We start from the raw sequence: 25,049 nt of genomic DNA, 5'->3' as shown, positions 1-25,049 counted from the left end.
TCCTTGATGCTACTTCACAATACTCAACACGCAGGTAGAGATTTCAGGCATGTGGTGGATTCTAAGGCCTGTTGAAGCACTGTTCAATGTTCAACGGCTCACCGGTCACGAGTACGGGAGATAAAAGCTGGGTTTCCAGTCACCATGGTTGTGAGTTAACGAAATACCCATCGTTGAAGCAACTTCGGGCGAAAGTAATATAGTCGAAGACGCTTGAAAAAGTGCATGCGCCGGTGAGGTTTCAACGGGCAGCCAAGGCCTACATGTCGAGGTCTCTCCATACATGACGTTAATTCACCACGTACATTACGAAGGCCACGATGAGAATTTCAATCAACGATTACTCGGCAGGGGCCAGTGATTATCGGTGTCGTTGTTGACAGGATGCCGTTAGAGAAATAGTTACTGAAGGCCTACTCAAAGCCCCAAAATAGCAATTCAGGAGTGATTGCTCTGGTGAAAGTATGCCTATAGCAACTGGATGTAAACAGTGTTGAATCAACAAGAACATTATCAAGAAAGCCGAGAACCCGTTGTTCAACATGGCGGTTGCTTGCATATTTACGATCTCACAATGGTGTCACCTTAATATAATATTTCTGAAAGACTTGCATCGGCTACAGCGCCCCTCACATATTATTCCATGCTACTAGAACAACCATAAAATTGAATAAGGTGTTCATCCTAGCAGCTTACTGGGAGCGCTGAAGTATACCGCATCATTAGTAGGCTTGGCATTCTATGGATGAAGGAGTAGTGAGGAAATTGGTAACGTGAAGTACTGCTTGTGAAGAGTGCTAATTATCCATGGTGCCGGAGAAAAGTTGCTGTACATAAAGAGGCACAGCAGGAAGTGAAGATCATGAGCTTCACTGCTCAAAGCTGTATCTAGACGGTATGCTGCGAGGGGCAGCGCTTGTATCGCTCCCAGTACCTCCATATCAATTCCTGGGGTCCCTAACGATCTTAGGGGCTTTAATGTCGATCCAGGACTGGAATAGAAAGCACCTGGGAGCGATATTGGCCATTCAATATCTTTTTCCTGCTTGAAAGCCTGATGGTCCCTTATATGGCTTCTGTTGCGGCATTCCGGAGCCTATCGCATCATGAGCAAGAATTGGAGAATCATCCAATAGTATGGAGTAGGAAGAGAATTGCCTCTTGTTTTCTTCTCAGAACATATCAAGACGAGCCGGTGACTCATCTACATATTACGACCCTTCCATCATGTTGAACTGTTTCACTCACACTCTGGTCAAGTTTCCTAACCTTTACCCCAGTTCTGAGAATGATAAGCCCCGCAAGGCGTGTGACCGGCTTGACTTATATGCTGACTGACCTTCGTTTAGACTTCTAGTGAAAAAGACCAGTGTTTATTGTTGATTCCCGATGGGATACAGCACGCTCTCCGTACCAACCAACTTTTTACGACTTGATATATGTAGGAAAGCAACCATTTCCAATATTACGGCCGTGTTCCTGATCTACACTAGTCGCATGTCACAGCAATTTTCCGTATTCCCTTGATATGCACTATTGTGACATTTGGCGTGAGATTGATTTTGGCTAACATTGACTGCAGCTCTAGGGCATACGGCTACTGGGGGAGGCAGCAGGGCATCGTTGCTTCCGTGTCGGTCTTTCAGTTAGACGGTGGTAGAAAAGAAAATATTTTTCGTATCTATATTCTAGATAAAGTGATAAATGGGTTGTATATATACTTCATGATGGCGGCCATGCAAATAAAAATCAAGACACACGACTGACCAATGTGAGCTTATCAGCGAGTCTCCACTATCTGGCGTCAATTTGGGCATCTGGTCGCGTTCGCATCTGTGTTCGTGTTCGTGTCTTCGCAATATATTCTTGAGGCAAGTGTGCAATGCTTGACCTACCTGACATTAAAGATCTGACAAATTTATTATGATGGGAAACGTACCGTTATCATTTCGGAAAAAGGACATTGATCGAATTATGAAATGGAGTATTGACTCCAAATAGCTTTTGTTGATCGATGCAATGCGTTATAATCGGGTATCAGTGAAAACATAAATCACATTGTCCAATGACTATGATGAATCTGTCATGAGGGCTCTCGGCACAGCGTTTCCCCTTAGATTCATCCAACGAGGTATGTAAGAAGTGATAATCCACTTGATAACAAGAACTGTAAATATAATAATTTTTAAAAAGGTTGCACATTTTAAATGATCACTCAGATAATGTATGAGTATAGGTATTCGACATATGATTCAAATCGGTGGAGCGTAGGGGCGCGGAGAAGCCGTAAGACTGAATATGCGTGAAAATTCAAAACGCAAATGAGATAATGCCGGCCGAGCGGATGAGACAAACTGCCTTACCGGAGGTTTTAAAGACACCAGCAGTCCGTAAGGTAATGAGTGGGGTGTCCCGACATCGGAAAACCCTTTCGGGTGAAAGGGGCAGTGCGGTCGATTTTGTGGATGTGCAAACTGACGATCTCAGAAAAGGATCTTGTCGGAAAAAGTGGAGGTCTATTTTACAGCCGCCTTTGGAATGAACATATACATTGCCTACGAACTTGGGGACCTCCTGCGACAGGCCGGGTTCAGCAATATTCAGAAAACAACTTTCAAACTAGGGTACGGAGCAGAAGCTCGCGAGGAGCATTGGAGAGAGCCCTCTGCGGAGATGTGGGTCGATACGTTTCGCAGTCTTGGCCATAAGCTCCCAACTGGGGGGATTCCAGGCGTGGCGAAAAATGCAAGTAGCCGTGCCTTACCCTACGGCCTGGACAAACAAACAAACAAACAATTCATTAACGCCCGGCGGCTGAACCGAAAGGGCAACTATCACTGATCTACTATACATGTCCATCTGTATATGCTGTGTCTCCTGAAAGCCCATACATAAAACCTTATAACATATAACATTTCCAGAAAGCAGTGTCGCAGCGAGTTTCTCGTGGGTTAGTAAGTGGGTTAGTAGGCTGGCTTGAAGGCGCTTCTCCAAGTGTTCAACATCCTATCTTCGGCAGTTGAAGCGCGTCTACCATCTGTAGCACGAGGTGGTGGGTGAGTAGGGTCGGAAGAAGGGGGTGGGGGTTATGTTGATCGATATGTTCAAGTGGCCTCGAGTCGGCCCGTCGAAATGGCGAAACGTATGGAGGCCCGTACTGCCTCTAGGTTTGGCGTCCACTTCTGATCATCAGAAGCCTGTTTTCCGCCCAGGAAGAAGGATATGTTTCCTCGGTGAGTCTGCGTGCATTGTAACATTTCCGTCCGGTGCGCCGTCCACTTCCGACATCGGAAGAGGAAGTGCTCCACGGTCTCTCTTGCTTGTCCGCAATCGCATTGGTCCGTCTCTGCTACATTAATTTGATTGAGATATCCATTAAGTCTAGCCATGCCGGTTCGGAGTTGGGCCAGTACCGTCGCTTCTTTCCACGACAAACGGTCATACAACTGCCGAGTGTGTTTGCCTGGGAGTGCGGCATCCACTCGTTTTGCGTGTCTCCCTACGTTCTCTGGCAGCTTGTTTCTGGGCACTGCTTGGGACCGTGCGATATTCAATGTTGTCGACTTCATCCTCGGGACGCGGTCTTGTGGGAGAGCATCTTCTTGTGTTGCAGTTCTGGCTTGTTCTTTAGCCAGACTTAACAGCTTGTGGTCTTCGCTAGTGGGGATCCAGTGGAATTTGATACGGTTTCCATTCCTCTGCAACCTTCTTATCAACTTGTAAATCTGACAAACAAACTCCTGGCCAGACTGTCGTCGAGGGTTCCTTAGTGTGAGCGCCGCCGCCTTGTTACATGTGAGCAACGTAATCCCGTAGTCTTTGACTCCCACTACCATTTTCAACACATGTGCCATGGCTGCCAGCTCCGCAGAGAACGGATTTTGCTCTGCTCTCGCACCCAATGTGATGGAAAAGGCTTTGAGCTTCAATTTTCGATTTCGAGGAGGCTGTTTCTCGATTGCGACTCCAAATCCCACCAGCTCGTTCCGTGCCGAGCTGCTGACCGCGATCTGCATCAATCCGCCCGCCTCAGTCTGAGGCTCATGTTGTCCATCAACCTTGGCATGGACACGTTCGTCCCAGGGGGGCAACGTAAACGGGTTAATTGTTTCCAGTGTCTCCATGTCGACGTGCTTAAGCGCGTCCGCTACGTGGTACAGCGGCGAGCGATGATATCGTCTGAACTTTCTGATCCGGTCTGTACCCCTGCGCAGCGGGTTGGTTTCAGGCAGGGTATACATGTCCGTCCACATCTTCACGGCCCGTCTCCAGAATCGGCTCCGCGCGGTGGCAATATGGGCCTCCGCCTCCGCTACGCTGGTTGCGACTGTGAGGAATGTCCCCACAATGGCTTGTGCACCCACTCTTTGGACTCGATTGATCGGCCCCATGGCCTTGTCCTTACACGCGTGCATCCAGACATTGGAGGCGTAGTCCACTACCGGAGCGACCGTCGATGTAAACAACTGTCGCGCTGTTGCTGGGGACAGGCCCCGCAGTCGCCGAAGCTCCATCGCTGCCTCCAGGCCCTTGGATGCCGCCCTCGCGATATGTTCCTTGTATTTGAGTCTCGTGTCCATCAACAATAACCCAGGATCTTGACGTGGTCTTTGGGTACAACCAGCTGTCCCTTGATGGTAAACGGCTCATGGTCCGATTTACGCGTCTTGGGAGCAAAGTGTATAATAGCTGTCTTCTCGGCTTCAAAGGTCGCACCGCTTCTCCTTTCCCAGTCGAGTGCTTCATTGATAATTGCTTCAATTCCTTCCCGGTTACTCTGCGCGGTTGGTCCGGTCACCCATGCGGTAAAATCATCCACAAAAGCGACTGCTCCCCCCTGGCTGTCGATCTGTCTAGGGCTGTTGCGAATATTCGAAACCACCGATATTATCGGATATCTTATCGCCGCCGATAATTATCGGCAAGTCTCTTGCCCTGTCGATATGATATCCGATAATTATCGGCAAGGTTCTTGAGCTGCGAATATCTTCATCGCAGATATTCGACGATAAGATAATTATCGGTAGACTCAAGTATCGTCCGAGCTAAGCCAAACCAGGACTATTGGAATCGAATCGGGACTAGCATGCAGACTTTTCTCAGTGGTATTTAGGTAGATTGCTCCAACTTTCCCTTTCTCCACAGCAGCCATGCAGACCCGTGGGAACCGAATAGATTACCTTGCCTTGAATGATGGACCTGAAGACTGGATATCCTGCCCGGACGGGCCGATCCCATCATCCCCACCATTTGACCATAGCCAATCAGCAATTGGTACCATCTTCGATTCCCTTCATGAGTCTTTTGATGAAGTTCTACCTTCAGAGCCTGCCTCGCAGCCGCCAGCCTCGAGCTCGCTAAGCTCAACCCCACGACAAAAGAATGACTGGATGTGGAGGCATCTTGTGATAACAGAATTTCCTGGCGAATGGATGGAGAAAAGAAATCAAAGGAAGATGGACACTGATCGAGAAATTTGCTGTGCTGTCACCGGTGAAGATGGAAGACAGTGCAACTGGTCTACAACAGACTCAAAAAGACATGGCTCTACCACCAATATTCGTCACCATTTGAAAGAGAAGCATGGTGTCCTACCGCCCAATGTCTCTATCCCCGATACATCTTCCAAGACTAACCTTATCAGCCTTTGGGGTAAGAAGAGAAAGCTTACCGTTCAACAAACTCTTGAGAAGAACCTTCTTCGCTGGGTTATTAGCAGCAAGCAACCATTCACAGTTATTGAACCGCCGGCATTTCAGCAATTACTCAAAGACATACCAGGTGTTTCGCTTCCTTTTACCTCTCGCCATACACTTCGAGAGCGTCTTTTGGAAGATTTCAACCTACATCGCATGAGGTTGAAAAATGAGCTTGCAACTACATGTCAAACAATCGCTCTGTCCCTTGACGTGTGGACTAGCAAAAACCATATTCCAATTCTTGGTGTCATTGGCCATTGGCTTACAGAAGAATTTGAATATCGAGAGAGAGTCCTTGAATTCAAAGAGCTCCATGGCCCCCATAGCGGAGAAAACTTAGCCGCGGCTATTCAAGCTCTGCTTATTGAATTGAACCTTGAACGCAAGCTTCTTTCAATTACTGGCGACAATGCTAGTAACAATGAGCGGATGGCAGTACAACCATTCGATAATCTCCAGAAGACATATGGGACCGATTCCCTCTTCTGTGGCTTGGATAGTTACATACGATGCCTAGCTCATATCATCAACCTTATTGTGAAGGATATCCTACAGGCTCTTAAATCAGGGAGTGCAGAAGAAGCTGCTTCTATCTGCAACAACCTCGACAAAGGAGAACACCAGCCGTGTGAGTTTCAGTCTCTCGGACCATTGGCAAAACTTCGAATCCTAGCTTTGTGGATTCAACGGAGTCCACAACGGAGACAATCATGGAATGAGACTTGCGACCGCATGAACCTATCTAATAAGTTCATCGAATATGATGTCGATACACGGTGGAATTCAACCTTTCGTATGCTAGGGGATGCTCTAAAGGTGAAAACTCTTCATTTGAAATTTACTATACTCTAATACCCTCTCTATAGTCAAAGCGTCAGCTTGAGAAGTTCATCTACTATGAGACCAGCTTTATTTCTTTCTCAGCGGAAGACTGGATACGACTTACCCATATTCACAATGTTCTTTCAAAATTCAAGGAATTTACCTTGTTTGTCTCAGAGAAAAAGCCGCAGATTAGTCTTGTGTTACCAATATACTACGAGCTCCACGATTTATTGCATGACGTGGCTGAGCGTAAGGACGACTTTGCAGATCTTGCCGAGGATATCGCAAGAGCCGTTGAGGGAAGTATCAAGAAGTATATGAAGTATTACACCTTCATGGATGCCTCTGATCTATACTATACTGCACTTGTCTTGGACCCTCGTGTGAAAGGAGCTCTCCTCCTAAATGAACTGGGCGAGGAAAACGCCGGGAGGAACATCCTCCAAGCTCTCCGTGATGACCTCCACCGCAGATATCCTGGGACTACTGAGCCCCTGGGTATGACAGAGCTACTCGAGCCTAGTTATAAAAAGCAAAAAGTGGGTAGCCGGATGTTACAAAGACTACAGTCTCAAGATAGTCCTCGATTCTCTGACATTGATCGGTATTTTGATAGCGCTCGGGCTGAAGTAAGTGATATGGAGGATCAAAACTGGCTGTGCGATTGGTGGAAGGTGCATAAAAAGGAATACCCTCGGATGGCTGCTGCTGCCAGGGATTACCTAGCAATCCCGGCTTCTGAAGTCTCAGTCGAGAGACTATTCAATAAAGGAAGAGATGTGCTTGGTGTACGACGATTCTCTATGAAGGGAGAGACGTTGAGAATCTTAATGCTGTTAGATGATGTATATAATTGATGTAATTATTTGACAATGCAGAGATGTGCATAGTCCTATTCATGCCAAACGGAAACCCCGACACCAGCACAGTATATATATATATTGTAGTGGGGAATATGTGAGAGACGTCAAGTAGCGGTGTGACATAAGATAGGGTATACGCAATGTATTTAGTGCTGGCCTTCGCATAGAAAGCAATCCAGACACCTCTTTCTCTTCAAAATAACCTCTAGGTGTTCTCTCTCTATTACCTACTACCCCCAGTGGCCGTTCCTGGTTCGCAGACAGGACTGGCCGGGGCTGTCGCCCCCTCTTTCAATATATATATATGTATGCATGACCAATGTAGAGCATTAGCGTCACTTCCTATAGGTTGTCCTGCTAGTGCAGCGGTTAAGTCAAGAACTGGATTTGCACAGAGAAAAGAGGGGATACAGTGCAGAATCAAATGACGTATTGTTGGTCTTTATGGGTGAAATATGAGAATTAGCAAGCGGTAGAGATATTCGAGACGTGTGTCATTTGAAAAAGACTGCCGATAATTATCTTATCGGCGAATATTCGCGAATATCTTATCGGCGAACTTTCAAGATAGCCGATACGATATGCGATAATTATCGGAAAGACCCTAGAGTTGCCGATACGATAACCGATATGGCTGATTCTTGCGAATATCGTATCTTCAACAGCCCTAGTGGCGAGTTCCATCCGCCAATACCGTTCTTCAAGTTCATTCCAGAGGTCGCGAGATATTTCGAGTCCCGCAACATGAATGCTGATGTGGGGGGACAGGTAACGGAAGATAGTATGGTAGGCCTCGGCTTCGCGGCGCGACCATTCACGGTGGCGCTCGAACGCCTGGACCTCCAATTCGAGGCGCGCTTCGACGGCTCGCTGCCTGACCGCCCCGCTGAGGTGGGGCTCCACTATTCCGCCGTAATAGGTTTGGCGTACTTGAACAGACAGTCGGGACGTTGGAGATCGCCCGACACGACATCCCAGACCTCGCTTTTAGGTAGGAGATCATGAGACGTTTCCAGGTTGCAAAGTTATCGCTTCCTTCCCGTCAAAGGCTCAATGGCCGTAACGGCTCGGTCGGGCGAACCATGGACCAGAGCAGACATAGTTATGATTGCGAAAGCGGGGTAGATATATCATCAATTTCGCTGTTGATGAATCTCAGATGAGTAGAGACGGCACCCGAGATTTTGCTTCCGGGCTCATCACCTATTGTAATTGAGAGGCATGATGTGTTATTGTTTACTCAAAGGGAAACATGAGGCTATATATACAAGGAGAAGATCAAATTGATTGCAAATCAACTTGGTTCTCACACCACCCGCTTGTGCAGTGATCTGTCTCTCCTCCGTCAACCGATCCACAGGCTTTTGCTCTTTCTTATGTCCTTACCCTTACTCAGTCCGCTTTCCCCCTCGTACCCTGCAATTTTCCACGGGCTCTTTTGAAAATAGTACGATAGGTGACGTAGAAGGCATTCATGCTCACGTTACGGCCGTAACTCAGAATAGCAAATAGCGTTGGTGGGCAACTTGGGCTGCTCAGGGTACCTCAGTTCAGGAGCAGAAATACAGATGTGTGCAATCGATGAATCAATCTGGGGCCGTCTGCATCAGAGACATGGGACTCAGAATTTTCAGTCGGTGAAACTCCGGATTAATTGGGCGATCCCAAACGCTGCGGCGCCGATGTTTTCTCAGTCACACTGTGTTGGGTTTGGTCTTACCGGGATGTGGGGCCGTTGTGTGTTCGGACAGAAGCCTGAAGGAGGGGCTCTGATAGTGACGTGGAAACAGAATTCGCCTCAGCTCTAGAAGGCCGTGCGCATTTCCAGAGGTCGGAACGTGCAAGCAACCCTGATACTCTAGGCAAAGAAGTCGACTTTTGTCCACTCCGAAGGAACAATCCAAGAACAAAAGGGCCAAGTCCAATCGCATTCATTTCTGGACCAATTTGCCTTTGCGGAGTCGTCTAATGGGGACCGATAGTCATACGAAGTTTGTCTGGCCAGCTCCCCATGTTTGTCTGAGTCGTTTGCTGAAAATTTCTAATTTTTTGCCAGTATGCAGTAGAAGCGGGAAGTGGTGGCTAGGGTTTTGGGATGATCCCAAATGCAAGGCCCGACTCATGCAGCTTGCACTTCGAAAAAATTGGAATCAAGTCGCGCTTTGACCGTAATTTGGGACATAGAAGCAACTGCTAGCAGAATTCGGAGTTTGCGCCGACCGACTCCGTGGATTATGATGTCTTTGAAAACCGCGATACGCTGGCAGCCACGACCTATGACAGTCTCCAGAGATGAAGTCAATGATCCACGGAGTTCTTTCCAAAATTCTTGGCCATGATCGTCACTCAGAGAAATATTGAGCCCAAAACTCGCGTCTGTTTGTAGCATTTCTTCAGAGCCTGGAAATGTCACTTTGACGATTATAGTGAAAGGATTTCCTTGCCACACTCGAGACGGGGGTTCACATTCGAAAGAAATGATTGGATCGTATGAGACAAATCGTGACATTCCCGCTCCACTCGAAATCATGGGATCTTCTCTCGACATGTTTGAGGGGATAGAATGCGCCTAAGCTCTCGTTGTAGGTCATCGAGAAAGAAATTGCTGGTTCACCTCTCGCTTTATATATTGGCGTGACTCTGTTTCGCATGTCCATTCCAAGTTTTTAGAGTTCTGCCTTGCTGTAAGTCTGATCATGAACGTACTATTGCCCCACCGTTCGAATCAGCCACTATGGCAATCATGTCGCAGATCTTTGCATTCAAGGTACCTTTTTCCATCCCGGGGTTTGCTTGTTACTCTCTGCTTTTCATCTGTGGATGTTCTCTCAAGTATTTTACAAGGGAAGTGACCAAACCAGACTTTGAAGGGGTACAGAGGCTGCCCTATATATGGCCTGAGTATTAATCCTTATGCACAGCTCAAGTTTTAGCATCGGTAGAACTGGTTGGGGAGAGTAAGAATTGTTGAGGGATAGATCTCGTCATAGTACAATGGACATGGATGGCATGGCGTTTAATTGGTGAGTGCTCATCCCAAGAGTATCAAGGAGTTGGGTATACTCAGGCCCGTCCACACTAATCAATTCATGCATGTTAAGGTTAAACCCACAGTTTCTGAATATCGAGACTTTGCTCAGCCATACAAACCCTGTTGTCAGCTTTCGGAGGCCTATGCTGTTCTGCGCTGAGATTGAAGCTTTTGCGATGTCAGATTGTTTTCCCGTGAGATTAACATCACTGACATTGGCCCATGGCAAATACAGGCACAGATTTGTCGATGCGAAAGCTATTGCAGCGAGAAAGGATAACCCAGACAAGTCGAATATACATTTGCAGTGGCTATTGTTATAATATGAGGCTGGTGGAGGGCTGGAACAAAAGCCACACTTTCTGGATTGGTTTCCGGGGTGACTAGAAAACGTAGCAGGTTGCTCTAGAGCCAGCTCGGCCATCCCATCATACAGTATATAAACATCACTGGCGCAAGGATATCCAGTGAACTACGGGAAATGCCTGCGTGTCTCTGACAGAATATTAAAAGCGTACTAAGCGAGGCAAGCAAAGTAGCCGCGCATCACGTCGAGATACAAACCAAGGACGGCGACACAAAACTCGAGGGCGATGAGATCGAAGGCACAAATTTTCAAGCAAAAACTGTCAATTGGTACCTGTGTAATCATGGCCTGTTCGAGCGAGTATCTTCGGAGTGCGTGGTTCTTCATTGACATTCTGATTTGAGATAGTCCTATGGAAGTAATTCCATGCTGATTTGGTAATTCTAAAATAATTACTTGCTGTGAAGGTGCTTTATAGTGAAGAAGGCAGTAGCATAAGTACAAGTCTAGAAAAAACCACACGCAAATAAAGTAATGAAATTTCAAAACAGCGTAACAGTAACAGAAGGGCAGTCCACAATAAACACATTACTTATTCAACACCTTCAGCTGATCAACTAGTGACCATGTGCCAATCAATTCTTGTTACATCTAACAGATATTGCATTTGCAGCATCGGATCCGCTGCGTCGTGTTCATAGGCTTTGCGTGGACGTAATTGTGGTTCTGGGCAGCCTTTCATGTACAGCGTCAGAAATACTATTTTGCCAAATGACCGGACTGATCGAGTATAGGTTTCTTCATTGCTTCATAGGCGAGATTCCGAGAAGTCATCACGGCTTCCATGAACCGGTCTGCCACATCCTGGTCAAAAATATCTTCTGCATACTTAACGATATCGGGGGAAGTAGTGACACGCAGAACATTGTTTTCGTCAAGATAGACCATAGCAAAAGTTTGTGCCATCACCTCCGAGCCCCGTAACTTCAGCAACAGGCTACCATTCGAACTCGCCATTGAAGCGCGCTTATAATCGGTTCTGTACAGGCGGACTCTTCCGAACGCAAACCGTCACTTCAGTTCGAGTTCATGAACAGACTATCGATGTGCTAACGTCAGTATGCCACATCAAAGTAGCCTAAAACCGCATGATGGGTCATATACCTGACGAGTTCCAAGGATCAGATTGCAGCACTCTCCATTGAAGGCGGATGGATAATCTGTGGCGCTCGAACATTCACGAGAAAAAAATTGCCGCCATTCTCCGTATTTCCAATTCGGTCTCCTAGCAGGCAAGGAATGACATGTCACATCGATAGGCAAGTCTAATCAACCTAGCCCTCATGGTGAGACACTAGCATTACTATTCAATGTGATGGGCGAATGAGATGACAGTTACTACATTACTCGCGGTCATCAATGGCTTCGTCCTATAATATGGATGAAAGATGTGACATATTTCTGATGGTTCAAACCAATGACAAGGCTTCTTTCGACAGTTGCAACTTATTATACGCTTTCTGCAAGACAGATGATAGAATTGACAATGAGCTCACACTAGGCATGATTGGTGTGTCTTTATGTCAGGTTCGGTTAGGCGTCGGCAGTAGTTCTATTGGTTTCGGTTCCAGGTTCCCTCGAGCAAGTTGAGAAGCGATCTGCGTTGACCGACATGAAACGGACGCAAAAATGGGATGAACAGGGCAATAGTAATGATGGTTGTTATGGCGCATTGAGCTAGCTCGTATCACACGAGCCCACATGAGTCTGTCAATGCAGGAATGAAAAGGTCTTGTTAAAGAGCTCGACCGATAAGACTCAACCCAGGACGTAGATCTTCACTGCTTTATACACATGTTGTCAATGGTGTTGTCAGAATTATCCATGCGCCATAGATAATAAGCGAAGAATACAGCGGGAGGGGGGATTTAGCTTCATTTGGTCCTTGCTATGCATTTATATATAAAGTTCTTATTTTTGTACGCACCAGACGCTCCCAGTGAGACTATGGATGGTACATGTAATTCCCGACCCAGTGGCGCACCCCAAGACGCTATACTAAATGCGATAAATTACAACTGCATATATATAAAAACAGTGGCTATTTATACAGTCCAGTGAATAGTACCTCATCAATTAAGTCTACCCAGGTCAAGAATAGGGTCTCAAGGAGTTTTCGACTTGGTGAATGTCTGATATATATATATTCTCAGTTATCAACATCTAATCTAATAAAATCATCTTCTATTTAGCCTAGAGCCAGAACATACTGCTCTACATAATAAGAACGCCTATTAGGCTAAGGAAGATGTCAATATATTTATGGCTGTGGAGATATACTCAAAATTTATAATTTTCGCATTAAACATGGTGATTTGGGGTGCGCCCCTTCGGGAATTACGTTACGAAGCAGTAAGTTGATCCCAAAAACAACTTGACACTCTGGCTATATGATAGGCTCTACATTTTATTTGGAATGAAAAAAGAATTGGCATTTTTTGCCACACTATCAAAATATCCAGGTGGCGGTACATAGTGCTCGGTGGCCTAGTCCACTGCTTACTGGATGGGTGCGTTGTTTGGCGTTGATGGTAAAAGGCTCTTTTATTTCACCATTTGAGTCGAGTTCGGCTGTTGCATAGCCGGTGCTCGAGTCGGCGCTAGTGATTGAGGACAATAGTTTCGGCTGTGAGGATCGTACGGTAATGGTCTCGCTCCCAATAGGGGAAAATGATCTTTGTGGTATGCCTTACGCTAATTGTCGGCGACCATTCCTATTTCGGAGTATTTCCGAAAGCATAAGTTCCGTAAACTATTTTTTCAGTTATTAGCCATGCCAGCCTCTATATGCCATTGGCCAGCAGGAATTCTAGCTGATTGAATCCCGACTCCGCACATCATTGCTTCTGACCCGCCGTTGCCCACTGTTTTCTTTCGGGAATTCTTTCAACTTTAATCTTCTCGCTCCTAATCTTTATATTAAAATCTTGGCTGTATCGTAATACTTGAGCGGGGATGACACATTTCATTGCGGACGCTAAAGACGAACGTTTCCGGATCAATATCATTTCAGCCATGTCGTATGTTTATGATGAGGCGGCAGTAAAGAATAGTAGCCGGAATATTGAAAATGCACGTACCGCTCATCCCATCAAGTCACGCCCGCTTTCCACTCGACTGGATACTGAATTTCGGTAAATTACTGTCCAAAATTGCCGATTCCTTCCATTCGCCCGATAACATTGGTCGAGGGAAGCTTTTCTTCGAGGGAGATTAAGTTCGAACTACGTCAGATTCATATCAATGAAAATCCTTGACAGTTGAGAACGTTGCGAAATTTCCTGATAGTCAGAGCCAACTACCTCTTCCTTTCATAACCCAGTAGGCAAAGTAAGCCGTACACTTCTTGATTCCACGATGGATCGCAAGTTAGTCTTGTGGCCCAATCATGGCATGTATTCAATTAAGCCAGCATCTAGGTTCGTGCCAATATTATCATTGCGTACTCGGTGGCAAATCCAGGTCTCATTGATATAGTATATACAAGTTTTCGGATTTTCCCCGTGGTCTGTGGACCGGGGCTGTTTCCTGAAACGTATTAAATACCTCAACTTCAAAAGTTCGGCATAATAAGGTTTACGCAATTTGATGCAAACAACTGGCTGTGCAAAATGACCTTCTAGGATCCGTACAATATTTAAAAAGGCTATTCTCGGTGCGTTACATTCAAGTTGCCTATTTTTTTCTTTGGAAAAATCTCAACGATTCAATATATTTGTCGACTGAGTCTTTATTGCCGGGAAATGAGCTAGCCTTTTTTTTTTACCCATGTCGAGCGTTAGGGTTCGAAGTGTACCTGGCTTTTCGAATATCTCACTTTGTTTCTTTGCGTACTAATCAGATGGAGAAGCAAGTACGGGCCGACAAAGCACAAAGAAAACTGGGATATCAGCGTGCGTCCATTGCTTGCGGTCAGTTCATATACAAAACTCAAATGCATACTCTAATAGTAAATAGTGCATTGTCGAAGACGAAAAATCAGGTGTGTTCTAGAAACAACAGAACCTTCAGGAAGATGCAATTCTTGCGTCCGACTGCAGAAGGATTGCCAATTTTGCTCGTCTGATCAACAGCAGACAGTAGAGCAAGTTTCCAGTTCTAAAATGGCTCTTGAGAATCAGCGAATAAGACACACATTCTCAATGACGGATCCTTCTCCGCAAGAGATTTTGCCGACTACTCATATGGGTGTGTTAAATGGGTCGGATAGTAAAGCTGAATTCTCTTTGAATGCTCATGCGAATTCCATACCGCAGCCTACATCTCACTGGATCCCGACTCAATCGATATCTACAACCAGTAAGTTTCCATTATGGCGACGCGCCAGTGGAACTCCCGGCTGATTTTCAATGAGGTACCGATCGAGTTGCCGACAGCCAGCCACCGTCATGGCAGGAATGTGATTCGCTAACTCGGACCTGGACTTGTGAGAGCGGTGAAGTAACCGGCCAAGTAACAAACGATACGAGGTATGATTATATTAATAACACTTCCGCATATTCCGGCCACATTGAGTCTGAATATATGGTAAAATATTTTCCTTGATTATGGCCTGGAAGTACATATGTATGGTCAACGAGTGTGCGCGAAGATTTGCCTTCGTACTTTCTTTGAAAGGTTGTCCACAGATAACAAGAAAGCCTGATTTACAATAACACAACGTACAATGATTTGCTGCAGAAGCAGTAATGTATCGATGTAAAGTGGAACTCTACTATTTAGCCTAAAAGCTAAAAGTCAACACCAACAATCAAGAGATGGGCGAGTTAAAGTTCAAAGATATTCTCTAGCGCTGAACGCGTGGATACGTCGAGTCCGGCTCCTGGGAGCAATAAAGAAACACCGCGAACCGTTCCTTCCACCGAAGAACATTGGCCATGTGCAATATTGCAAGTAATCGCTTCTATGTCCATGCCCTTGTAGATGGAATGCTCTATAAGGGTATAAGCAGAGAAAAACGCAGCCATGAAGCTACGAACTATGAAAAAGAAAAGCCAGCGCAGCCAGCAAATGTGTTTTCGGTGTGGAGAGGCTAGAAGAGCTAGGCTCGATTCGCTATCAGTGAGTTTTTAGTAGAGCAGGATAGAATCATTTGGTGGCATAGGGCTGCCATGTCACTAATGTGGTTCAGTTTTCCGCTGTTCAGTTAAGGGACCAAAAAGCCGCCCTAAGGATCTCCAAGTATGGTTTGTAATTATGGCACATAATCTGTACCACTGCAATAAGAGAATGGACTACGGGAGGATGGGGAAGACAAACTGTCGGATCTAGGGGACTTGCGTATGAGCTAGTATTCGAGTATGCCTGAAGGACGGTGAATTATTGTCTGGTTAAAGAAAGTATCCGAGCTTGTCAGAGGGAACGTTGTATACACTGGCCTTAGAGAGGCTGAGTGGTAAAGCTAAGGATTCTCTCAGCACCAGGCCTTCAATGGCATTGTCTAATTCTCGCTCGAAAATCTAGAGTCTACATAACACCTGGTAAGGAAAGAAGCTACATCAAAAATGGTCATCGTCATATCTGGGGTGACTGAAGAGAGTGAAGAATGTTCCAATAATTTGCAGCGAGAGTACCATCATAATGACTGTTCTACCACCAATGAATGAATCGTCTCCGTAGAAGACTATGAGTAAGTCATTTTCTGCAACCCCCCCCCCCAGCTGTGTATCCGGTTAACAAATAACAAATAGGGAAAAGGCAACATGAAGACCACAGGACACATACGGGTAGCCACGAAGACGGGATCATAAGCTCGATTCTCATTCCTCACTTCGTATCGATGTGTATGTATGCTTCGAGACCTTACGTTCTCGCCTGTTCGCCCGCATGCATACGAAGGCTAACCAACGCCAGCTTTAGGCGACGTGGTTAACTAAGCGGAGGTATGGCTTTTCTTTGCATTGTCATACCTTGTGACACATCAGTGAATGGCATTCAAACGCGTCGTGTCCTTCTTTAATTGCTTTCTGTTTATTAAAATACAGTGTTAGTTTCAAATAACTACATGAAATTTCAATAAAATCGCTGAACGATACGTTGAGTAATCAAAAAGCTGTAGATGCTGGAAATTATGGGATGAAACCTCATATTTATGCACCTTCTTTAGGTGGACCGCCATTCATTCATGCAAAAGAGGGCAGAGTCAGGTCAAAGGTCCAGATTTTAAATTCAGGTGAGGAACTTGGCGAAGTCCAATTGATATCGTTTTGGGTATTCTGGGTATTTTCTGATTCCGTATTATTTCGCAGGTGCAGTGTGCTGTGAGAAACTTTTTTTTTCTTTTCTTTGTTTTTTTTTTTTTTTTTTTTTTTGGTGGGCCCGCCGCATCTAGTTACCTCGATTTTCACATGCTGGCCATCAAACGATGTCTGCTTCAATTAAACAGACACAGAAATAACAGAGATGACGGCCAGAAATATATCCTCCATCAGCTTATCGGGTTCTTAGTCGACTTTTTGGTTTCATTTTTGATTTTTGATTTCTGACTTCTTATTTTCCCTTACGGCGCTTATGACTACTCCACAGATGGGTATAAGCTTCGTGGCCTGCTTATTTTACATGAACTTCAAAAGGCTTATTTGATTTGCTTCTTGATATTAAAAGGATCAAAAATCACTTTGATAATTCTAATAATTTATCAGAGTTTGAGAGTCTCAAGGGTGCGCAATTCCAATTCCATACCAGCACGGACTCTCTACCAACCTCAAACTGCCCACGTGGATCGTAAAATTAAATTGTGGGTGGGGCAAGTCGAACTAGTCGGATACGATGGCCTACCAAATCTAAGTAAGTCTCATCACTCGATCTTTTTCATGTTGAAGCCGGATTCGCGTTTAGTAAAAACAGGGAAATTGAGGTTTAAGTGGCTTTGATTGGTGCCCTTCTAGTGGACGGGATTGCGTGTGGCGGTGTTCCCCGCATTCCATTTACGCTTGTCGCATATCCCAAAACCTGGTCTCATTCCCTTTCAGGCAAACTGTCGCACCTTAGTTAATTGGTCGCACTGAGACGTGTGACTATCCAACATCTCCCATTTCTCCTTGTCAGGATGTTGTACCAATGTACTAGCTAGCACTGAGAATAATGAGACGATTGGCCAAGGGTGCAGAGCTCAGTTAAGCTACCTTCCGGATTTGTATGTTCGAAATTCTGTATGTTACGACATGGTCCCGACTCATCCATCCAGAATACCGTACAATTAATGGATGAAGGCCGACCTGGAGGATTAGCGTGGTATTCAACCCTCTAGATCCACTTCTAAATTACGTCAACGTCCTTATTTACAAGGATCGCAAGATTTAATTTGTATTCATTGACTTACCTTCCAAAGAGGTTTTAGCAGCCACTCGTGCGTTGACTTAAGCATTCATCTCCCCGAAAATTCTTAAACTGTTTCATAAATTACCCTTCTTCTTCCCCTCGTGCATTGCAACTCTCTATCTAACAGTTTCCACGGAGCTTTCGCTAGTCATTCGTCTAGTGAACGACTGTCGTCGCATGGCTCCAACCAGCAACTACGGCCGATGCTTCAACTGCAGTTGGGAAAGCTGCGGCAAGGTAAGGATCCTGTTGATCCTAGTGAAAATCTCGCGAATGCGCATGAACTCGTCTAAACCTTCAGACTTTCAACCGGAAGTCGGATCTCAGCCGTCATTTCCGTATACATACCAACGAACGCCCTTACCATTGCACTGCGAAAGGGTGTAGCAAAAGGTTTATCCAGCGCAGTGCCTTGAAAGTGCATTGGCGGGTTCATACTGGCGAAAAGCCGCATGTCTGTGGTCATTTCAGATGCCAAAAAGCATTTTCCGACGTAATGGTCTACCGCATAGTTCTTCATCGATGAACGCACTGACACAATCAATAGTCTTCCAGCCTTTCCCGACATCGGAGAGTTCACACAGGTGAGCGTCCTTATATTTGTCAAGAACCTGCATGCGGACGAAGGTCAGAAATGTGAAATGACCATGACAACAACATGTCTAAATATGAGGAATCTGTAGTTTTTGTCGAAAAGCCACGCTCACGAAACACCGACATAATTTTCATCCGACAAGATCCCCAACTGGACTACTATCCGTAGCGTATGAGCGCACTGACGACTTATGTCAACATCCAATTTCTATAAAGAGCTCTACCATTGACAATCAGTATTCGTTTGCAGCGCAAATAGATCCATCAAAGCCCCGATCTTTCAATGGTGTTACCTACTCACCCCAGAGTGCCAACATAAGTTCCGTGGCAACCCAAGACCACAACTCTGCTCCGATCATCAACCAAAATCTGCTTGGCACATTACCGATATATACGGATGCTTCGCAACATCGATATCTACAATACCAATACCTACAGCACCAATACCTACAGCATCAATATCTACAGCAGTACTCATCCGAGCACATTCATCAAGGCTATCAAGGCTCGAACGGTTGACTCACCCAGAGAGAGCTGCGGTCATAGTGGTAATTTATCGCGCGCTATCAAGGAGCCACTTGGCTACTGCTTCTTTAGTTGTCAAGAAATTAAGTGGCGGCCCAAACAAGACAACGTTGGATACATTCATGTCGGCTTCCCAGCACGTCTGATGATATGGATGCCGTTACTGTAGCACATCAGAAATTAGAGGCAGCCAGAAACTTCATTCCACTATGTACCTTCGTTTCCTCTCAGTTATTGCCTACCTCTCCAAGGCCACCGGCATATTTTGAGTGACAATGCATTGATGGGGTAAGAATCCGGTCAGACATCCAAATAATGCCACGTTGGCTCCCCTCTGGGAAGAATACATTAGCAGATGCACTCTCCCGTAATGAATTCCAAGATATTGCTAACATCTGTCCGCACTGGCAGGAACTCTCGGTATTGAACCGCCCGCGTGGTTCTCTTCACGAACTTCTCAGCTCAATACAGGCCACCTAAACTGCTCTGGAACGGACTCAGCGCTAACACGCGTTCCACCTACCTCTCAGTTCAACGCAGTTACGAAAAGCACTGTGCGCTACAAAATCTGTCGGCATGGCCAGCCTCAAAACAATCCTTGATCTCATGGCTTACCTCACGACTCCTTGGCAACGCTAGTCAAAAAGCCGTCAAGCCTGACACCGCGGTCGCTGATCTAGCCGCTCTCCGAGCCTACCATATCGATAACTTCCTCGACGATAAACCTTTTGATAATAAGCACTTTCGACGCCTCATAGACGGTGCGAGAAGACTCAGCCCTATATCTAAAGTTCGAGTCAGAAAGTCAGTTTCGCGTGACGCCATTATGAAACTATCTGCAGGACTAGCCATACTCCCGTCACAGCCTCTGGAGATGACTGCAAATCTTCTGGACGACTTGAACTTCGCAACCGCCTGCCGGGTAGCATTTGCTGGGTTTCCCCGCCTCGGAGAATTCACCTACAAAACTGAAGACCTTAACCAACGTTCAATCTTCTTAGCCACAAAGCTAACGCGCTCTGATGTCCGATTCTCATCCTCGCTAAACCACGCGCAACTGACACTCAAGCGCAGTAAGACAGACCGCCGTCACGAAGGAGTACAAATTATACTTGCAAAGACTGGAGACAGAGCGTGCCCAGTTGGCGCACTTCAGAAGCTGCTGCTCCTTGACCCCCGAGGCCCTGACGCCCCATTGTTCTCCTTCCACAGAAGACCATTTAGTCGCAACAACTTTCTCGCTACCTTATCTACTAAACTGAAGGCGCTCGGTATACAGACAGAGGGCTATTCGGGCCACAGCTTTCGGAAGGGCGCAGCTCAACATGCGCACGATAGTGGGATACTCGACGACCAGATTCAGGTGCTAGGGAGGTCGACCTCGGAGGCATTCAGAGTATACTTTACGACGAATGCATCAGTTCTGTACAGGCTCAACCACCAGTTCCAGACAGGGTCGCCGGCCCCGCTATCCCTGCTACTTCCACCACCGTCCCCTCCACCATCCTAGTTTGGCCCGGGTCATTTGGGCCCTATCTGACGCTTCTGGTCTAAGACCGCAGCGCCAGGTGACCCGTTACGGCCAAACCATAATCTCTCTCCTTCTTCATCTTGACTGCGCGAGGTCACCAATAAAGGCTAGTTATTCCGTGGGTAGGTTCGTTCACCACTCAACTGTTCATTCACGTCTACTGCTCACTGGTCAACTGTCTATTCACGACTCCGCTGTTCATTTACCAGTCCACTGTTCATTCACTGGTCAACTGCTCACCAGTGAAGTGTCTATCTACCACTCAACTGTTCGTTTACCATTCCACTGTTCATTCACTGGTCAACTGTTCACCGGTGAAGTGTCTATCCACCACTCAATTGTTTGCTCACTACTCAAATGATCGTTCACTAACCAATCGTTCACTCGTCACTTAACTGTTCGTTATTTGCTTAACGGTTCCTTCTCTGCAGAACTACCATCGCGCCATAATGTGTGCAGGTGCATCTAACAGGTAAAGATGTCAAGTTGGAGAGGAGTAGTTTACCACTATTCCTCTCTAGGACTAGTGTATACAGCGCCCGCCCGCATTTTCCATGTATTCCCCCTGAAAAGCAGAGATAGTTCTTCAACCAGACATCAATTCACAACCCTTATGATTGGATCGAATCGTACTAGCTCATACGCGTCCGCGCCAGTCAGACAAAAGACTGTGTAGGGGGTGAGGTGGCGGTTCAACCTCCAGACCGCTTTCACCGCTCAGTGATCAACGGAGCAAGTTGTCTTCACACAACCACCACCATCAACTTCAAGGACGGCTTACGTTCGCTCACCGTTGTCACTCACCGTTGTCACTCACCGTCGTCACTCACCATCAACACTCACGTCAACACTCACTACCATGCTCATCAACACACATTTATGTTCGTTCTACGCCTCCATGGCACACGCATTCTATTGCGGCGAGAGGGCTGTCGGACCGCATACTATCAAAGAGAGTTGGTAATACGGCATCCGATAGCGGAAAAATTCAGTCTGAAATTGTGCGATTCTGGTGATTGATTTGTATCTATCTAGGGATCGTCCTATCCTTCGGAATATGAACAAGATGAAGATGTTGCGCAGGTCTTCGCTTCTTCGGATATGTTCGGAATACTCGAAAACTGGTCCCTAGCACCACGGAGAGGTGCCTGCGCGTCGCAAGAGGCATTATTATCGCAGCAATCCCCTGCGGAGCGCACGTTTACAACACAGGGCTCGTTGCTGTGAGGGAGCGCAGGTCTTACATCGAGGGGCTCGTGGCAGCGACAGCCGTGGCCACGGAGATTCAAGCCTGCAGGCAAGAGATGGGAATTTCTGCCAAACGACGCACCTCTGAGTGACCCGCCGCCGGCCTTATTTTGCCAAGAGGGACCGCCATTTCGTTCCATGCAAGGCGACCATCTAGACTCTTCATTTTCTGCGGTGGGTTACATCGGCAACTGTACCAGAACTGGTGAACAGACATTGAATCCATTAACTTAAACGCTACGGTAATTAAATCGCGCAATGCGTCAAGTTGAGCTAAACGGGTTATTGCAAAGTGTTGAAAGAGGGCTCAACGCATTGGCCATGAACATACAATCACCGCGCCTACAGTGATTAAACCAGAGCATGCGATGTGTATGTTGAGGAAAGCGCACTAAAATTAACGGCGTGCATAGACCATTCCTCGTCCTCAGCGAAGCAACTAATGAGATTAGCCTTGTTGAGATGTTGATACTCGATCGTCAACAGAGTATGAAAAATTTCAACTTGAGCGAGAATGGTAACAAGGCTGGGGAGAATAGCTTTTGCAAACGCCAACTGCAGACTTCCCGCTCACTCCTATTTTTTGCACCAACTCTGCATCAAGGCCGAATGTCTATAGTCCAACTCAGTGACCACGCAAGCTGATAACATCCGATCATTTCCTCCGCTAAACCACAATTAAGCCCCCGATGCAGCATGCGCTGTCCCTATCATCCTATTTGGCGATCCCCAAAATCCCTATAGTCCGACAGAAGACACCGCAAAGGACGAGATTTCTCATGAGATAATCCTGCATCCCCCGAGATGAGGCAGCCCGATGGGCAGTGTTAAGGAAGATGCTCCGCACGACTGACCTCGGGGCCAAGATGTGAAGAGAAGCAGTGGCACTCCGGAAAAGTGATACATTGAGAACTGCAACATGGTCATTTCGCAATCCACCGCAGAGTGCATATCAAGAGTCTTGGCTGCGAGCGAGATTTAGCCTGTATGCTAATTAATTTATCAGACTAGACGATCGAATGAACGCGTGTCCTCGAGTCACCGACACTGCCGACACCATCTAGAATTATGCAGGAATTTAGTCAAACAAGCTCGTAGAATATAATTAGTGGCGACCTGGAGGGACTACTACTGACCAGTAACTGTGGAGATGATAGCGAAATTAAAAATGGCTACGACGGAGGGAGAAGGACCGGATGAGCGCCTCAGTGATAATTCCCATTAGGATCAGATTATTGTAATGGATTTCACATCTCTACTAAATTTGTCTCACTTATCTCAGCCATACCTTCATTAAAGACTCTGAGGCGCTAGCGGTTCATTTCCGGTGAGCCGTCTATTTTCCAGAAGAGCAGCCCAATCTTCCATATATGCAAAAATTCAAAGTTGAAAAGTCGAAAAGCCGGTACATCTCGACACTAAAACGTCGCCACTTGCCATTGCATACAAAGTCAACACATACTCTGCTCACTGACAGTGCACTAAGGCGATACCTAATCGTGCTATTCAAAGCGCCCAATCCTCTTGGTTAATCCTCTTGGTTAATCCTCCTAGTCAGAAGGCTTCGTAGAGCGCAGAGAAATCGGAACAGCACCGTCTTCGTCAGTCACGTTCCACAGCAATGAGTAGGTACCCTCGCTTTCAGAGACCTCGCGAATATGAAAGCTGGACGATATGTCATCATTGTCTGACTTGACCATCACCCATTGTCCATATAGGAAGAATGCATCAGTCGTCTCATTAGACAAAGTCTCGGAGGTAAAGCCCATTTGATGGTTGGAAGAGGATGAACTGGGAATGTAGAGGCATTCATCGGACCAGTCAGCCTTCGCTTTGGTGGTGCCGTTAGGGTTGCCAACCCATCCCTTAGAACAGTCTGCTGAGACTGAGGTATCATATTAGATTCTTGGTCTTGTTTGGCGAACACAATCAGGTTTGGCACTTACAGGTCACAGAGGAAGCAGTCGAGCTGGTAGAGTTGGTCGGGTCTCCAATAAATGCTTTTCCTAGCAGAGACCGTTAGCTGGGAGTCAAATATCGCCTTTGATACAATGGAAACATACCTTCGGAATAGAAAAGAGGGAGACCTCCGACTGAATCCCCGTAGGCATAAAGACCAAAGCCCTCATCGCTCTCATCCGTGCTGCGAGGGACGTCCGACGAGGCAGAAGCAGATGCACCAAGGCAAAGAATTGTCATAAAAATTCCAAGTTTGAACATGATGGAAAGTTGGTAACGAAAGATAAGAAAAATAAATGACACGGGAACACCTCTCAAGTGATCTTGTAAAGAGTCTATATAGAATGTATGTGGTGGGACTATGTACTCCGAGTCTAAGCTGTCGCATTTCAGTCAGATGTCGGGTTGGTAGCTTGTGGGTCTTCCAAGGTTATCCAGACAATGGCTGATCACATAGTAATCCATGCATCTAGGTGAACATCTAGATATCTGGTGTCTAGGAATTGTGGGTATGTGTGCGAGCGGGATCCACAATCGTAGGACGCGTAGTGGTTGACGTCTCTGCCGCTATGCGGGTGCCTGGTTCCAACTCTTGAACTTGGATCTTACGGAGTTCAAGTGATAGTGTTTCTTAGTACGGGTTTTATTTTGCACTAAGGCGAATTACCGATGCTAATCGTAGCTTTAATTATCCTAATTGCCGCGTAGGGCTCACCATCCGTAGAAGCATGGATCCTTATTACCCATCTACCGTGCACACTATTCTATTCATTTGGGTAGAATGGAAGAATAGAAGAACAACAAATTCAGTTGAGTAACTATAAAACTCAATATTCAAAAACAAAACAAAGCCAAATAAATTGATGGAGCAGGGAGTTCGTGATCACGCCACGCAATTCGCCACGCAATCTGATGGAATCTGCGAAGCAAACCCGCTCCACAAGCTAACTCTAGGACTTGCTACTCCGCTGAATAATCCGATTGTTTACAACTCCCATTATAATTAGGACTTCTTGGTGAATGTCTCAAAATAGACTCAAATATTTGGAGTGTCTCGGAGTGGAGTTCCACTCAAGGCTTACGATGC

The 25,049-nt window shown here is 46.2% G+C and overlaps 9 protein-coding genes across 9 annotated transcripts; 4 read left to right on the top strand and 5 right to left on the bottom strand.

Moving 5' to 3' along the window:
• Positions 1–2,329: 2,329 nt before the first annotated feature.
• On the top strand, positions 2,330–2,841 carry N7478_010560 (methyltransferase; the record flags this gene model as incomplete). Its single annotated transcript, XM_056926774.1, has 2 exons — positions 2,330–2,390; positions 2,528–2,841. The coding sequence occupies 2 exons, from the start codon at positions 2,330–2,332 to the stop codon at positions 2,839–2,841; spliced, it is 375 nt and encodes a 124-aa protein (XP_056776144.1).
• Positions 2,842–3,104: 263 nt separating this feature from the next.
• Positions 3,105–4,580, bottom strand: N7478_010559 (uncharacterized protein; the record flags this gene model as incomplete). Its single annotated transcript, XM_056926773.1, has 1 exon — positions 3,105–4,580. One exon carries the CDS (start codon positions 4,578–4,580, stop codon positions 3,105–3,107), a length of 1,476 nt encoding a protein of 491 aa, XP_056776143.1.
• A 570-nt stretch (positions 4,581–5,150) lies between these two features.
• N7478_010558 (uncharacterized protein) lies at positions 5,151–7,381 on the top strand (the record flags this gene model as incomplete). Its single annotated transcript, XM_056926772.1, has 2 exons — positions 5,151–6,515; positions 6,566–7,381. The coding sequence occupies 2 exons, from the start codon at positions 5,151–5,153 to the stop codon at positions 7,379–7,381; spliced, it is 2,181 nt and encodes a 726-aa protein (XP_056776142.1).
• Positions 7,382–8,017: 636 nt separating this feature from the next.
• On the top strand, positions 8,018–8,382 carry N7478_010557 (uncharacterized protein; the record flags this gene model as incomplete). Its single annotated transcript, XM_056926771.1, has 2 exons — positions 8,018–8,278; positions 8,326–8,382. The coding sequence occupies 2 exons, from the start codon at positions 8,018–8,020 to the stop codon at positions 8,380–8,382; spliced, it is 318 nt and encodes a 105-aa protein (XP_056776141.1).
• A 1,124-nt stretch (positions 8,383–9,506) lies between these two features.
• N7478_010556 (uncharacterized protein) lies at positions 9,507–9,935 on the bottom strand (the record flags this gene model as incomplete). Its single annotated transcript, XM_056926770.1, has 1 exon — positions 9,507–9,935. The coding sequence occupies one exon, from the start codon at positions 9,933–9,935 to the stop codon at positions 9,507–9,509; it is 429 nt and encodes a 142-aa protein (XP_056776140.1).
• Positions 9,936–11,484: 1,549 nt separating this feature from the next.
• On the bottom strand, positions 11,485–11,742 carry N7478_010555 (uncharacterized protein; the record flags this gene model as incomplete). The annotated part of the gene is made up of 1 exon (XM_056926769.1): positions 11,485–11,742. One exon carries the CDS (start codon positions 11,740–11,742, stop codon positions 11,485–11,487), a length of 258 nt encoding a protein of 85 aa, XP_056776139.1.
• Positions 11,743–18,394: 6,652 nt separating this feature from the next.
• Positions 18,395–18,673, bottom strand: N7478_010554 (uncharacterized protein; the record flags this gene model as incomplete). The annotated part of the gene is made up of 1 exon (XM_056926768.1): positions 18,395–18,673. One exon carries the CDS (start codon positions 18,671–18,673, stop codon positions 18,395–18,397), a length of 279 nt encoding a protein of 92 aa, XP_056776138.1.
• A 1,377-nt stretch (positions 18,674–20,050) lies between these two features.
• N7478_010553 (uncharacterized protein) lies at positions 20,051–20,734 on the top strand (the record flags this gene model as incomplete). Its single annotated transcript, XM_056926767.1, has 1 exon — positions 20,051–20,734. The coding sequence occupies one exon, from the start codon at positions 20,051–20,053 to the stop codon at positions 20,732–20,734; it is 684 nt and encodes a 227-aa protein (XP_056776137.1).
• A 2,819-nt stretch (positions 20,735–23,553) lies between these two features.
• On the bottom strand, positions 23,554–24,223 carry N7478_010552 (uncharacterized protein; the record flags this gene model as incomplete). Its single annotated transcript, XM_056926766.1, has 3 exons — positions 23,554–23,888; positions 23,950–24,009; positions 24,067–24,223. 3 exons carry the CDS (start codon positions 24,221–24,223, stop codon positions 23,554–23,556), a joined length of 552 nt encoding a protein of 183 aa, XP_056776136.1.
• Between the last annotated feature and the right edge of the window lie 826 nt (positions 24,224–25,049).

The sequence above is a fragment of the Penicillium angulare genome (genome assembly GCF_028827245.1).
Source record: "Penicillium angulare strain IBT 27051 chromosome Unknown utg000007l_segment0_segment0, whole genome shotgun sequence".
In the NCBI taxonomy this organism is placed as follows: domain Eukaryota; kingdom Fungi; phylum Ascomycota; class Eurotiomycetes; order Eurotiales; family Aspergillaceae; genus Penicillium; species Penicillium angulare.
Note: the sequence above shows the minus strand (reverse complement) of the source record. Positions and strands in the feature narration are given on the sequence as shown.